Source organism: Papio anubis, chromosome 5 (assembly GCF_008728515.1).
Source record: "Papio anubis isolate 15944 chromosome 5, Panubis1.0, whole genome shotgun sequence".
NCBI classification, from domain to species: Eukaryota; Metazoa; Chordata; class Mammalia; order Primates; family Cercopithecidae; genus Papio; species Papio anubis.
Window position 1 is genome coordinate 105641527 of NC_044980.1, and position 14845 is coordinate 105656371.

General features: G+C 40.5%; 1 protein-coding gene across 19 annotated transcripts in view; it reads left to right on the top strand.

The window, feature by feature from the left end:
* The window catches only part of APC (APC regulator of WNT signaling pathway), a 148335-nt gene that overhangs the window by 105543 nt on the left and 27947 nt on the right, over positions 1 to 14845 (top strand). For all 19 annotated transcript variants that reach the window (XM_017959777.2, XM_003899993.5, XM_031666392.1 and 16 more), the window contains one exon: positions 12379 to 12477. In XM_017959777.2, the coding sequence (XP_017815266.1) occupies positions 12379 to 12477 (99 nt within the window). The remainder of the gene's footprint in view (positions 1 to 12378; positions 12478 to 14845) is intronic.

Sequence of the window (14845 nt, forward strand, 5' to 3'; positions counted from 1 at the left end):
GTGAGAAGGGGCATCACACAATCTTGTGCCAGTTTTCAAGGGAATTTTCCAGTTTTGCCCATTCAGTATGATGTGGCTGTGGGTTTGTAAGTAAATAGCTCTTATTATTTTGAGGAATGCGTTCCATCAATACCCGAATTTATTGGCGTTTTAGCATCGAAGGGCTGTTGAGATTTTGTCCAAAAGCCTTTTCTGCATCTAATGAGATATTTATGTGGTTCTTGTCTTTGGTTCTGTTTATATGCTGGATTATGTTTATTGATTTCGCGAATCATTAGAACCAATAGCATCCGAGATGGCCCATGATCATATAGGTGGATGGCTTTTGATGTGTTGCTGAATCGGTTTGCCAGTATTTTATTGGGGATTTTGCATCGATGTTCATCAGGGATATTGGTCTAAAATTCTCTTTTGTTGTATCTCTGCCAGGCTTTGGTATCCAGGATGATGTTGGCCTCGCCAAGCTGAGTTAGGAGGATTCCCTGCTTCTGTGTTTGGAATAACAGGTGGGTACCAGCTCCTCCTTGTACTTGCCTCTGGTAGAATTCAGCTGTGAATCCACCATCTGGTCCTGGACTTTTTTTTTTTTGAGGTTTGGTAGGCTATTAATTGTTGCCCTCAATTTCCAGAGCCACTGCTATTGAATCCTATTCGGGGGTTGCTGGCTGTTGGTGGAAGAGTGTAAGTGTCCAGGAAATTATCCGTTTCTTCTAGATTTTCTGAGTTTATTTGCGTAGAGGTGTTTATAGTATTGTTATTCTCTGATGGTAGTTTGTATTTCTGTGGGGTCGGTGGTGATATCCCCTTTATCATTTTTAGTGCGTGGATTTGATTCTTCTCTCTTTTCTTCTTTGTAGGTCTTGCTAGTGGTCTGTAAATTTTTGTTGATCTTTTCAAAAACCAACTCCTGGATTCATTGATTTTTTGGAGGGTTTTTTGTGTCTCTATCTCTCCTTCCAGTTCTGCTCTGATCTTAGTTATTTCTTGCCTTCTGCTTCAAGCTTTGGAATGTGTTTGCTCTTGCTTCTCTAGTTCTTTTTAATAATTCTGCGATGTTAGAGTGTCAATTTTAGATCTTTCCCTCACTTTCTCTTGGGCATTTAGTGCTATAAATTTCCCCTCTACACACTGCTTTAAATGTGTCCCAGAGATTCTGGTATGTTGTATCTTTGATTCTCATTGGTTTCAAGAACATCTTTATTTCTGCCTTCCTTACGTTATGTACCCAGTAGTCATTCCAGGAGCAGGGTTGTTCAGTTTCCATGTAGTTGGCGGTTTGATTAGCAGGTTTCTTAGTCCTGAGTTCTAGTTTGATTGCACTGTGGTCTGAGACAGTTTGTTATAATTTCTGTTCTTATTACACATTTTGCTGAGGAGTGCTTTACTTCCAATTCGTGGTCAATTTTGGAATGTAGAATGCGATGTGGTGCTGAAGAATGTATGTTCTGTTGATTTGGGGTGGAGAGTTCTATAGATTAATACTCATTGGGTCTGCTTGCTGCTGCAGAGATGAGTTCAATTCCTGGATATCCTTGTTAACTTTCTGTCGTTGATCTGTCTAATGTTGGCCAGTGGAGGTGTTTGAGAATACATTATTATTGTATGGGAGTCCCTGAGGTCTCTTTGTAAGTCTCTAAGGACTTGCTTTGTGAATCTGGGTGCTCCTATATTGGGTGCATATATATTAGGATAGTTAGCTCTTCCTGTTGAATTGATCCTAACTACCATTATGTAATGGCCTTCTTTGTCTCTTTTGATCTTTTGATGGTTTTAAAGTCTGTTTTTATCAGAGACTAGTATTGCACCCCGCTTTTTTTGTTCTCCATTTTGCTTGGTAAATCTTCCTCCATCCCTTTATTTTGAGCCTATGCTTATGTCTCTGCGTGTGAGATGGAGTCTCCTGAATACAGCAGACTGATGGAGTCTTGACTCTTTATCAGTTGCCAGTCTGTGTCTTTAATTGGAGTGTATTTAGTCCATTTTACATTTAAAGGTTAAGATTGTTAGCATGTGTGAACTTGATCCTGCCATTATGATATTAACTGGTTATTTTTGCTTTCGTTAGTTGATGCAGTTTCTTCCTAGCAGCCTCGATGGTCTTTACATTTTTGGCATGTTTTGAGATGGCTGTTACCGGTTGTTCCTTTCCATGTTTAGTGCTTCCTTCAGAAGGGTCTCTTGTAAAGGCAGGCCTAGTGGTGACCTCTAAGCGTTTGCTTTATCTGTAAAAGGATTTTATTTCTCCTTCCTTATGAAACTTAGTTTGGCTGGATGAAATTCTGGGTTGAAAATTCTTTTCTTTAAGAATGTTGAATATTATTTGCTCTCTTCTGGCCCGGAGAGTTTCTGCGAGAGATCTGCTGTGGTCCTGATGGGCTTCCCTTTGTGGGTAACCCACGACCTTTCTCTCTAACCTTATAAGACTTTTCCTTCATTTCAACTTTGGTGAATCTGGCAATTATATGTGTCTTGGAGTTGCTCTTCTCGAGGGTATCTTTGTGGCGTTCTCTGTATTTCCTGGATTTGAATGTTGGCCTGCCTACTAGGTTGGGAAGTTCTCCTGGATGATATCCTGAAGAGTGTTTTTCCAACTTGGTTCCATTTTCCCCCTCACTTTCAGGCACCCAATCAGACGGAGATTTGGTCTTTTTACATAATCCCATACTTCTTGCAGGCTTTGTTCATTTCTTTTCTTCTTTTTCTTTTGGTTTCTCTTCGCTACATTTTCATTCATTTTGATCCTCAATGGCTGATACTCTTTTCTTCCAGTTAGTGAATGTCCGGTTACTGAAGCTTGTGCATTTGTCCGCGTATTTCATTAATATTGCGGTTTTCATCTCTTTCATTTAAGTTTTATGACCTTCTTTTGCATTAATTACTCCTAGCCATCAGATTCTTCCACTTTTTTCAAGATTTTTAGTTTCTTTCGCTGGGTAAAGCCATTCCTCCTTTAGCTCTGAGAAATTTGATGGACTGAAGCCTTCTTCTCTCATCTCGTCAAAGTCATTCTCCGTCCAGCACGATCCGTTGCTGGCGATGAGCTCTGCGCTCCCTTTGCGGGGAGATGGTGGTGACACTTTGGTGCCGGCACTTGGCAGCACATGTTTGGTTTGCATCTACCTCTGGTCTTTGATGATGGTGATGTACTGATGGGGTTTGGTGTAGAGTGTCCTTCCTGTTTGAGTTTTTCCTTCCTAACAGTCAGGACCCTCAGCTGTAAGTCTGTTGGAGATTGCTTGAGGTCCACTCCAGACCCTGTTGCCTGAATTGTCAGCAGCAGGAGGCTGCAGAGATAGGAATATTTCTGAACTTGGCGAGTGTAGCTGTCTGATTCTAACTGCTTTGGGAAGCTTCCTCTCAGGGGTGTACTCCACCCCTGTGAGGTGTGCTGGTGGGGGATGTCTCCCAGTTAGGCTACTCCGGGGTCAGGGACCGCTTGAGCAGGGAGTCTGTCCCTTCTCAGATCTCAACCTCCGTGTTGGGAGTCCACTGCCTCTTTGAAAGCTGTCAGACAGAGTCGTTTCGTCTGCAAGAGGTGTCTGCTGCTTTGTTGTGTTCTGTGCCCTGCCCAGAGTGGAGTCACAGAGACCCAAGGCAGGTTTCCTTGAGCTGCTGTGGGAGAGGCTCCGCAGTTGGAGCTTCCCAGCAGCTTTGTTTACCTACTTAAGCCTCAGCGGTGGGGCCCCTCCCCAGCCTGGCTGCTGCCTTGCGGTAGATCACAGACTGCTGTGATAGCAATGAGCTCCGTGGGTGTGGGACCCTCCCGACCAGGTGTGGGATATAGTGATCTCTGGTGTGCCTGTTTGCTCCAAAGCAGTATTGGGGTCAAGTCCACCCGATTCTCAGGTGTTGTGTGTCTCAGTTCCCTGGCTAGGAAAAGGGATTCCCTTCCCCTTAGCTTCCCAGGTGAGAGGCAATGCCTGCGGCCCTGCTTCAGCTCTCGCTGGTCGGGCTGCAGCAGCTGACCAGTACCGATCGTCCGGCACTCCCCAGTGAGATGAACCCAGTACCTCAGTTGAAAATGCCGAAATCACCGGTCTTCTGTGTCGCTGGCGCTGGGAGTTGGAGACTGGAGCTGCTCCTATTCGGCCATCTTGCTCCGCCCAACTAAATATCTTCTATACGTCAGAGTGTTTCTATGACAATTATAATTTGACAGTTTACTATGGTAATTGTATGTTAGAGAGTTCTAGGTTTTTGTAATTTGTTATTTGGGGAATTTAAGAAATTAGTTTTTCCAGTACTTTTTATTCTTCTTATAAGTTACATTGTTACTTTTGAATCAACCTTATACAATTTTTTACATAAACATTATTTTTTATACTATACTACAACTTACTTCTGTCATTTAATAATACTTCTGAGATATCTTTTCCTATCTTTATATGGTTTATAGATATAGAAGTTTTTAATCCATTTTTTCTTTCACTATTTTTTCTTTTTTTCAAGCAACCCCAGCTTTTCTATTTGAAATTTAGAACCAGGTCTCTGGTAATAGCCAGTATATAATAATAAAGTTCAATTAAAAGTAAGAAAAAGATGGAATGATAGAAAAACCCACTCTGCTGCCACTGGTTTTTAAAACTTTTTCTTATGGAAAATTTTAAACATATACAAAGACAATAATATAGTGGTTCATATCCACATGTAACCCATTCACCTTAACCTCCCAATTTACTTTTTAACAAGATTCCAGTCATCATCATCACTTCTTCCCTATTTCACTGTGTATTTACAAAAGATAAAAGTACTTATTAGAAATATATAACTGGCCAGGTGCGGTGGCTCACACCTGTAATCTCAGCATTTCCGGAGGCTGGGGCGAGCGGATAACTTGAGGTCAGGAGTTCGAGACCAGCCTGGCCAACATGGTGAAACCCTGTCTCTACTGAAAATACAAAAATTAGCCGGGAGTGGTGGTGTGCACCTGTAGTCCCAGGTACTCGGGAAACTGAGGCAGGAGAGTCACTTGAATCCGGGAGGCAGAGATTGCAGTGAACCAAGATAGTGCCACTGCACTCTGGCCTGGGCAAGAAAGTGAGACTGTCTCAAAAAAATTAAAAAATTAAAAAAATAAATAACTGCAGTGCCATTATTACATCTCCAAAGACTCTGACAGTAATTGTTTTAATAGCATCATCTATCCAGTCAGTATTCAAACTTGTAGTTGTTTCATGTCTTTTTCACAGTTTATTTGCCTCAGGGTCCAGATAAGGTCCGTGAATAGGAATTAGTGTATCTCTGATGTCATTCTAATCTGTATGTTCCTTCTTTTTGTTTTATGGACACTTAGTTATTGAAGAACTAAAGTTGTTTTTCTTTTTTCTTTATGGTTTCCTGGGGTTTTATTTTTGGTTTTGTTTTTTTAGTCAGGATCTCACTCTGTCACCCAGGCTAGAGTGCGGTGGCACAATGACAGCTCACTGAAGCCTTGAACACCTGGGCTCAAGCAATCCTCTCGAGTAGCTGGCACTATAGGTGCTCACCACCATGCCCTAGGCCTCCCTCTGTTCCCCCGGCTGGTCTTGAACTCAAACTGATCTCAAGCAGCCCTTCTGCCTCAGCCTCCTTAGTTGCTGGGATTACAGGTGTGAGCCATCATGCCTGGCTTCCAAAGGTTTTTTTTATAGTGTCTCATACTCTCGGTTTTGCTGATAACTCCCCATGATATACTTCAACATGTTTCTTTATAATCTGTATGTCCTATAAATTGGTAGATTTCAGTATCTGAGAATATTCAAGAAGTAGAACCAGTCAAGCTTAGGGATTGGATATGAGTGTTTAGGGGGAAGGAGAAGTCAAGAATTACTCCTAGGTTTCTGTTAGGCAGCTAGAAGGGTAGGCAATTTAGTAATAACGCTAGATAAGGAGGAGGTTTGTGAGAGAAAATAAGAGTCTAGTTTTGAAAAAAATGTTAAGTTTAACTTTAAAGATGTTAGGTCTGAGACGTCAAAGCAGAAATGCAGCTGGGTGCAGTAGCTCACGCCTGTAATCCCAGCACTTTCGAAAGCAAAGGCAGGTGAATCACTTGAACCCAAGAGTTTGAGACCAGTCTCGGCAACATAGGGAGACCCTGTCTCTACAAAAAATACAAAAAAAAATTACTCACGCGTGGTGGCATGTGCCTGCAGTCCCAGCTACTTGGGAGGCCGAGGTGGATTATCTGACCCTGGAAGGTCAAGACTGCAGTGAGCTGAGATAATGCCACTGCACTCCAGCCTAGGCAACAGAGTGAAACCCTGTCTCAAAAAAATAAACACACAAAGTAGAAATATGAGGTAGGCTATTAGATTTGGAATTGAGAGGAAGGGTAAAGAATTGGTAATTAAAGGTATTAAAGATTTTTACATCCCCAGTGAGTATACAGTGAGAAGATGAATACCTAGGCTAAAATTCCAAAGCAGTAGAATAATATTGTTCCAAAAAAGAGGGAAAAGTTAACAATTTCCACAATTGCCACGAGGACTAAAAAATCACCTTGGGTTTCACCAAAAAAAAAAAAAAAAAAAAAAAAGTTCATTGCTGATCTTGTCAAATGCAATTTCCTTGGGCCTTCTTTCCTACTATATTATATTGGAGTGAGCCGAAGTTAAATGGAAGGTTAAAAAGTAGAAGAGAAGCAGCCAGGCATGATGGCTCACACCTATAATCCAGCACTTTGGGAGGCCGAGATGGGCAGATCATGAGGTCAGGAGATCAAGACCGTCCTGGCCAACATGGTGAAACCCGTCTCTACTAAAAATACAAAAATTAGCTGGGCATGGCGGCGTGTGCCTGTAATCCCAGCTACTCGGGAAGCTGAGGCAGGAGAATCGCTTGAACCCGGGAGGCAGAAGTTGCAGTGAGCCGAGATCCTGCCACTGCACTTCAGCCTGGCGACAGAGCAAGACTCCATCTGAAAACAAAAAGTAGAAGAAAGCAATTTTAGCTAACTGTAAAGATGTCTAGATGTGAACTGCCCAAGAGAGAAAAGATCATTAACTGATACAGACTATAAGTTTGAGAGAAAATTTATTTCTGTTTTTTAAGATAGAAAAGATGAGGATGTTTGAATGCTGATGGAAAGGAGCCAGTAGAGAAGAGCTGAAGATCACTAAGATCAAAGAGAAATGAGAGAAAGGATCCAGAGCACATCTAAAGGGATGGACCTTAGATAGGAGGAGGGGAACTCTGATTTCACAGCAGAAGCTGGAGATGGATATATATGCAGGTAATTTTAAGGTTCTGGTTAGCAAGAAGTTGAGGAAATTTTGTCTGTTGGCTTCTATTTTTCTATAAAGTAGAAGTTATATGCAGTAAGAGAAGAAGAGCCACAGTTTTGTATAATACAAAATGAAGGATATCAGAAATAGCCAAAGAAAGGAGAGCTGACAAGGGAAACAAAAAGATGGCAGTTATGGCATGGAGGGTCTAGGTATATTGGTGACCATAAATGTATATCGACAGCATCCTACCGAGTTACGTAAGTTTCTCACATGCTCACATTTCTTGAATGCTGCCCGGCACTTCATGTCAGGGTATAGAGAAAACAGACAGTTGGATTCATCTGTAGTTGCAATGTTTCCAGACAAGTGGGATAGAATAACTGCAGTGCAAAGCTGTTAAAAGCTAGGAAGAGAATTATGAAAGTGATAACCAAAAGAAATCCAACCTGAAATATATAGAAATATGTTGGATTTACTAGTCATTTCAAAGAAGCAATGTCTTACTTGTGGTCAGGAGTTTGAGACCAGCTTGGTCAACATGGTGAAACCCTGTCTCTACGAAAAATACAAAAATTAGCCAGGAGTGGTGGCACATGCCTATAATCCCAGCTACTCTGGAGGCTGAGGCAGGAGAGTCACTTGTACCTGGGAGCCAGAGCTGGTAGTGAGCTGAGATCATACCACTGCACTCTAGCCTGGGCAACAGAGCAAGACTCCATCTCAAAAAAAAAAAAAAAAAGCAACGTCTTAGAGAAAGTTGAAGACCAGGAAATAAAAGGAGCATGAAGTAAAAAGTTGAGGATGTATGGGTATTTATAAAGCATTTAACGTGGATTCTACAGGAAGGTTGGATAGGAAAAAGGACAGTGGGAAATAGGGTCTCACACAGTTTGACACTGAGAGTCAGGAATGATACAGCAAGTGCTTCTATCTTTGGACAGTGAGCAAGGCTGATTCAAGGGATGTGCAATCATGACTGACTTAGCAGGTCTTGAGGTTGTGAGAAAGTCCATCACACTCAAGTTTCTGAAGAATTTAGTTATGAGTTGGGTGGGAAACAATTCTTAGGAAGTTATTAACCATTTCTTGTGGATAGGGAGACTCTGGTCCCTCTGAAAGTCACTCTGAAAGAAGTTGGCTCAGGTCTAGCCTTAATAAAACACCCAAGAAAGATAGATTCTCATGGACCAAGTTCTAGGCTCATAGAGAGTACGGGTATGTGTACCCCTTGGTATCTCCTAATAATAAATACATCTGAATTTCTCCTGAGACAGATGGGGAATGAGGAGTGTCTCAAAATCCAGGAGCTACATAGGAAGATAACTAAGACTGAAGCTTAGAAAATATTTGGTGTCTACACTGAAATGAATGTCAGAAACATGTTTTATTGTGGAAACAAGTTTTCCCTTGTTTCGTAATTAAACCTCCTGCTTTCTTTTGTTTCAAGTAGTACATTAGTTAGCTATTGCTGCATAACAAATTGCCCCCAAAACTTAACAGCATTACTAGACACTTATTTTTGCTTCTATGGATCACAAATCCTGGTGCAGCTGAGCTGCCTGTCTCTGGTTCAGGGTTTCCCACAAGACTTCAGGGTATTGGCTGGGGCTGCAGTCATCTCAGGGCATAACCGGAGGATCTGCTTCTAAGCTCACTTATGGCTATTGAAGGCCTCAGATCCTCATTGGGTGTCAGCCAGAGAGACATCAGTTCTTTGTTACATGGGCCTCACCACAGGGCAGTTCACAGCATAGTAACTGGCTTCCCTCAGAGGGAACAAGAGAGGTGCCCAAGATGGAAGCCACGTCTTTGTAACCTTACCTTGAGAGTGCTTCTCATCACTTCTGTAGCATTTTATTCACTAGAAGCAAGTCACTAAATCTAGCCAAGACTAAAGGGGAAGGAATTACAAAAGGGCATGAATACCAGGAGGCAAAGATCTGTCTCGGAGGCTACCTACAAACAGTAAAGATATTTAGACATCTTCAAAGATTGTGTGTTTGCTTCAGGACAAAGACTCATTTCCCTTCTATAGACCAAGAAAAAGGTTCCTTGTCTGAATTTACTAAAAAAGCCCCAACTATCCTCCTTAGCCTGAGTCTCGGTCCCTCAGATCTACCTCTATTAATTACAACCAGAGTGAGCTCCTTATGTTCAGATTTATTTGTAGTTCTCCCTCCCCTTCCTCTCCACACACACACACAAACACAAATATACCATGTTCTTTCTGACCCTTGCTTATGCCTCTGCCTCTGCCTGGGCTGCCTTGTGGCTAATCTCCCTCATTCTTATTATTAACTAAATTACTCCTCATGGTTCAAGTCCAAATTCAGATGCCATTTTTTCAGGAACCAAGACTGAATTGTGCGTCTTCCTGTGTGTTCATACAGTTTCTGTCAAAGCACTTACCCACATGTATTTTCATGTTCAGCTTCTCATCTAGATACTGTGTGTAGTGTGGTTGAGAATGTCTTAGTTATATCCCTGGTGACTAGCATACTACCTGGAAAGTAGCAGGGGCTCGGGCAATATTTGTTGCTTGGTTGCATGTGGATTTAAAGACCATTCCAGAAGCAGTCAATAGCTGGTGGCAGTGGAAAGAGATGTAAGATGAGTCTTTCCTTGATGCCTCTTTTCCCTTCCCTAAGGAGGATTAGTAATTAGTTTTGTCCTAGAAGTGTCCCTGAAGCGTAAAGAGTCCAGACCCACAAAGGAAGTAGAGACTGGAAAGGGGAGCCACTCTGGTCTCTGGGCTAGTATTCTCAGTCCAACCCCAGACTTCCCTATGTGAATATGAATAAAATGAAGAATGGATTTTCTTGCTTTTATATGGGGACATATTTTTTAAAACCTCTCAAGTTAGGATTTTTTAAAGATCACTTTTATTGAAGAAAGATTAGTGTGTGATAAAATGTATCCATTTTAAGTGTACAGTTGAATGAGTTTTGACAAATGTAGTTTTCTCTTAAAAATGCTGATCTAAAATAGCTAATTATTGTGAATGATGGTCTAAAATAGTTTTGTGTACTAGTCAGGAAAACCTCACCTTAGCTTATAACATGACTTATACAGAAGTTCTAAGCAGCCCTCATAAAAAATAACTTTGGAGTATCACCTATTTAAGGACTTTATAACAAATTTATAACAAATTTGAACAAGGAATTTATGAAGAATTCAGAAATCTCTGTATGAGCACTTAATTATTACTTGGTAAAAATCCTGACAAATCACTTAGGAATGCATTGTTAGCAGTTTCCTATGTTGTCTACCAAAGTGGAAATTAACTGGCAAACAGTTTAGGTTGCTAGCTAACAGAGAAGAAAAGTTTCTAATACGTCACCATAGCTAGGCTCATAGGCTCATTCCTATAGTCCCAGCTACTCTGGAGGCTGAGGTGAGTGGATCACTTGAGCCCAAGAGTTCAAGGCCAGCCTGGGAAACATAGTGAAACCTCATCTCTAAAAAAAAAAGAAAGACAGAAAAAGAAAAAATCACCAAAAGTGAAGTTTATGCACAAAAGGAAATTATAAGGTGTGTTGGTTCCAAAATTCTACCCCTTGTACCCTCTAGAGTAGGAGGTGCCATCTCACGGTCCTCAGAACCTTTTACTCCCATTGTGGTTTTCTCTTCCCTTCTCCAATTAGCCAGAGCATATATATCTCAAAGACAACTCGAAGATGTCCTGCGTCTTGACATTCTTATGGATTTTACTAATAGCTCCTCATTTATTTATAATTCAACAAATATTTTGTGGATAACTACTAATCCTAAGATCACCCTTGGTACTAAGAATGCAGCAGTGAACAGAATAAAGTTTCTGTCCTCAAATAACTTACATTTTAGCTTTTCGTTTTGCAAGGTTGAGAACTGCAAAAGAGTGCCTGCAAATATTGCTGACACTATTCTTAGAGTCATTTCCTTAATTATTAATGAATGGATTTAGCTGTGGGGTCCCAGATATTTATCTGCAACTCCAGCTCCTGTCCCGAGTTGCATCCTATGTTTTCAGATGCCCATTGGGCATTCTTACTGGATGTCAGATTCAAAGGTGAGCTCAGTTCCCAAATGAAAGCCATCGTTTATTTCTGAGTTTCCAATATCCATTAATAGCATCATTACTTACCATTTATCCAAGCTTGGCACCTCCAAGTTGTCCTTGACTCCCAGCCTCTTTACTCACATCCAGTCAAGTTATTCAAGCCAATTAATTTGACCCCCTGAATATCCTTCAAGAGCATCCCCACTTCTCTATTATCACTGTCTTAGTTTGTGCCCTCAGAACCACTCAACTACTGAAAATACCCTCTCCCTCATTTCCTACCTGTGATCTCTCCATGCTGTTTTTAAGACATAATTCTGATTGTACCATTCTCCTACCTGAAGTCCAGTGACTCCACAGCTTGACAGCAACGTCTTTGAAATGACACAAGATACTTATTGATTTAACCCAATCTTTATCTCTGACCATACACCTTGTGTTCTATTCACGTTACATTGGAACACTCCACGCTCTCCATATTTGTACCTTTGCACAGTCTCTTCCATCAGTCAGTCTCCTGTCGCAAAATGCCTACCTTAACTGTTACTGATTTTATACAGCGTCTAATAGTCCCTAAGCAGTAATTTCTTTCTTCCTGTTTTCCCTCAGTATTTTGTTCATTCCTCTACTGTGGTGTTTATATTATATTGCACTGCAGTCATTTATTTTTTTCATGTCTTTCTCCAGTAAAAGTTTCAAACAGCCCTTTCTAAACTGTGAGATCTTAGAGAACTTGGACTATAGCAAATTCATACTTAGTTTTCTGGCAATTTGGAGCATTTCAGAATTTGAACATTCCTTCATTGCTTTTCATCAGTGAACTTATCTGAATGTGGTTTTATTTATTTTGATCTATGAAAAATTACTACCCTAGAATTTCTTCAGTCTTTGGTTAAGTCCATACTGCAGTTTAATGCTCATATGCAAGAAATCCTCTTTTCTTTAGTTTTTCTCTAAAATATACTTAGTAAGCTTATAAGTAAAAAATAGTTTGAACAGTTATAATGGTCATACTTTTTATGATGTATTTATTTCTTTATCATAAAAACACTTCATTTGGAGTACCTTAACATGAAGTTATCTGTATTTACCTATAGTCTAAATTATACTATCTATAATTTGCTTAATTTTTAGGGTTCAACTACACGAATGGACCACGAAACAGCCAGTGTTTTGAGTTCTAGTAGCACACACTCTGCACCTCGAAGGCTGACAAGTCATCTGGGAACCAAGGTAACAGAAGATTAGAAACCCTGGTCACTAATGCCATGAATACTTTGCTAAGACATTCTTGGCCAGGTGCAGTGGCTCACACCTGTAATCCCACCAAGGCAGGTGGATCACTTGAGGCCAGGAGTTCAAGACCAGCCTGGGCGACATATCAAAACCCCATCTCTACTAAAAATACAAAAATTAGCCGGTGTGGTGGCACACACCTGTGGTCCCAGCTACTTAGGAGGCTGAGGCATGAGAATAGTTTGAACCCAGGAGGCAGAGGTTGCAGTGAGCTGAGATTACACCACTTTCTAGTGGAGAATTCTGATTCACAGTCTCTTAAAGAAATGACATCTTTTTATACAAAGAAGCATAAAAAAAGGAAAAATCAGGATTATAAAGAGTGCCAGATTACCTAATTTTTAATTCTTTTTCAGTCTTTCCATCCAGTTATCTGCAAGAATACTGAGTTCCAGCCAAACTGGCTCACTTCCTTCTTCCTGAACACTCCCTGTGACTTTACACCTCCCTTCCTTGCCTGCACTGGTGGGGACCACCATAAATGTCTGTCAGAATCCTAGCCAGCCTTCAAAACTCTTCTTGGGCTTTGCTTTTTTACAAAACATTTTCTGATTCCCAAAGTCCTCTTACCTCCCCATGTGATCCATCTACCTCATTTGAATCACTAACAATTTGCATGAACCTGCCTTTTGGAAATAAAGAAATGTTTTTTTACTTGTCTTTTGCTGTGTCTAAGATGGTGCCTGCACGTGAGTAAATATGTATTGAGGTGAATGGAAAAGTTGTTGAAGTTGAGTGTTATTTCATGCTGATAAGTGAGTTTCATTAGAGTATCTTTCTTAGATGCTAGCAAATATTTTAGGATTTGGGAATAGTGTTTGAAAAGAAAATACTTACTTTAGACCAGATGTGGTAGTTCACGCCTGTAATCCCAGAAATTTGGAAGGCCGAAGTGGGTGCATCACGTGAGGCCAGGAGTTCAAAACCAGCCTGACCAACATGGTGAAACTCCATCTCTACTAAAAATACACAGTTAGCTGGGCGTGGTGGCACATGGCTGTAATCCCAGTTACTCGAGAGGCTGAGGCAGGAGAATTGCTTGAACCTGGGAGGCAGAGGTTGCAATGAGCCAAGATTGCACCATTGCACTCCAGCCTGGGGAATAAGAGCAAAACTCCATTTCAAAAAAAAAAGAGGAAAATATAGTTACTTTATTATTTTAAAGTCAGAGATTTTATTTTATTATTTTTTATTTTTTGAAACAGAGTCTTGCTCTGTTGCCCAGGCTGGAGTACAGTGGCACGATCTTGGCTCACTGCAACCTCCACCTCCTGGGTTCAAGTGATTCTCCTGCCTCCGCCTCCTGAGTAGCTGGGATTACAGGTGCATGCCACCATGCCTGGCTAATTTTTTTTGTATTTTTAGTAGAGATGGGGTTTCGCCATGTTGGCCAGGCTGGTCTCAAACACTTGACCTCAGTTGATGCACCCATCTCTGCCTCCCAAAGTGCTGGGATTACAGGCGTGAGCGACTGCACCCGGCCCGTCAGAGATTTTTAAATTAACTAAGATGAAATGAAATTCTACTATTACTAAACAATATAGTTTTGGTTAACTCGAATTCCATTAATTGTTTTCACAGCATACTCTGTATACTCTTTCTTTACTGTAAATAATATAATAGCTCTTGGGAAATGTATTACTGAAATAACTAATGTTGATTTAAGTAATGATTTTAGAATAATCAATGATATTCTCACTATGAGGCTTAATCCTGTTTATACTTCTTGAAACCTCTTATATGCCAGTAACTGTGCCAGGAGTTGTGTGTACATTATCTCTGGTCCCCTCCAAAATTCTGTGAAGTATTCATATTTCTCTAAATGAGAAAACAAGCAAAAAAAGTTTTAGGCATGGAAATTTAATTCCAGATCTGTCTAACCTCAACATGTAGTTTTTACTGTAAAAAAAATCTTGAATATTCAAGAGCACTATTGTATGAAAACTGGCAATTAGAATACTGTTTCTTTTTGAAGTCATTTATGCATGATAATATTAAGACCCTAGTATGTATTTTGAATGCCAGCTACTGTCCTATACATGTATTATTTTATTTCAGGTTAATGGAGAAAACATTGTTAGGTAGGTAAATTTCTCCATTTTGCAGCTCAGAAAGCTGAGGCTCAGAGAAATCAAATAGCTTGACAATAATAGCACCACAGCTTGCTCCTAAGAGGTGGAGCCAAAATTTGAGCCTAGCTCCAATGAAAACCCATTTATCCACAGTCCTATACTGCCTTCCTAAAATTTTCATATCTAAAGGTATGTGTGTATTTACACATTTAAAGCAGCATTTCTAAACCTCA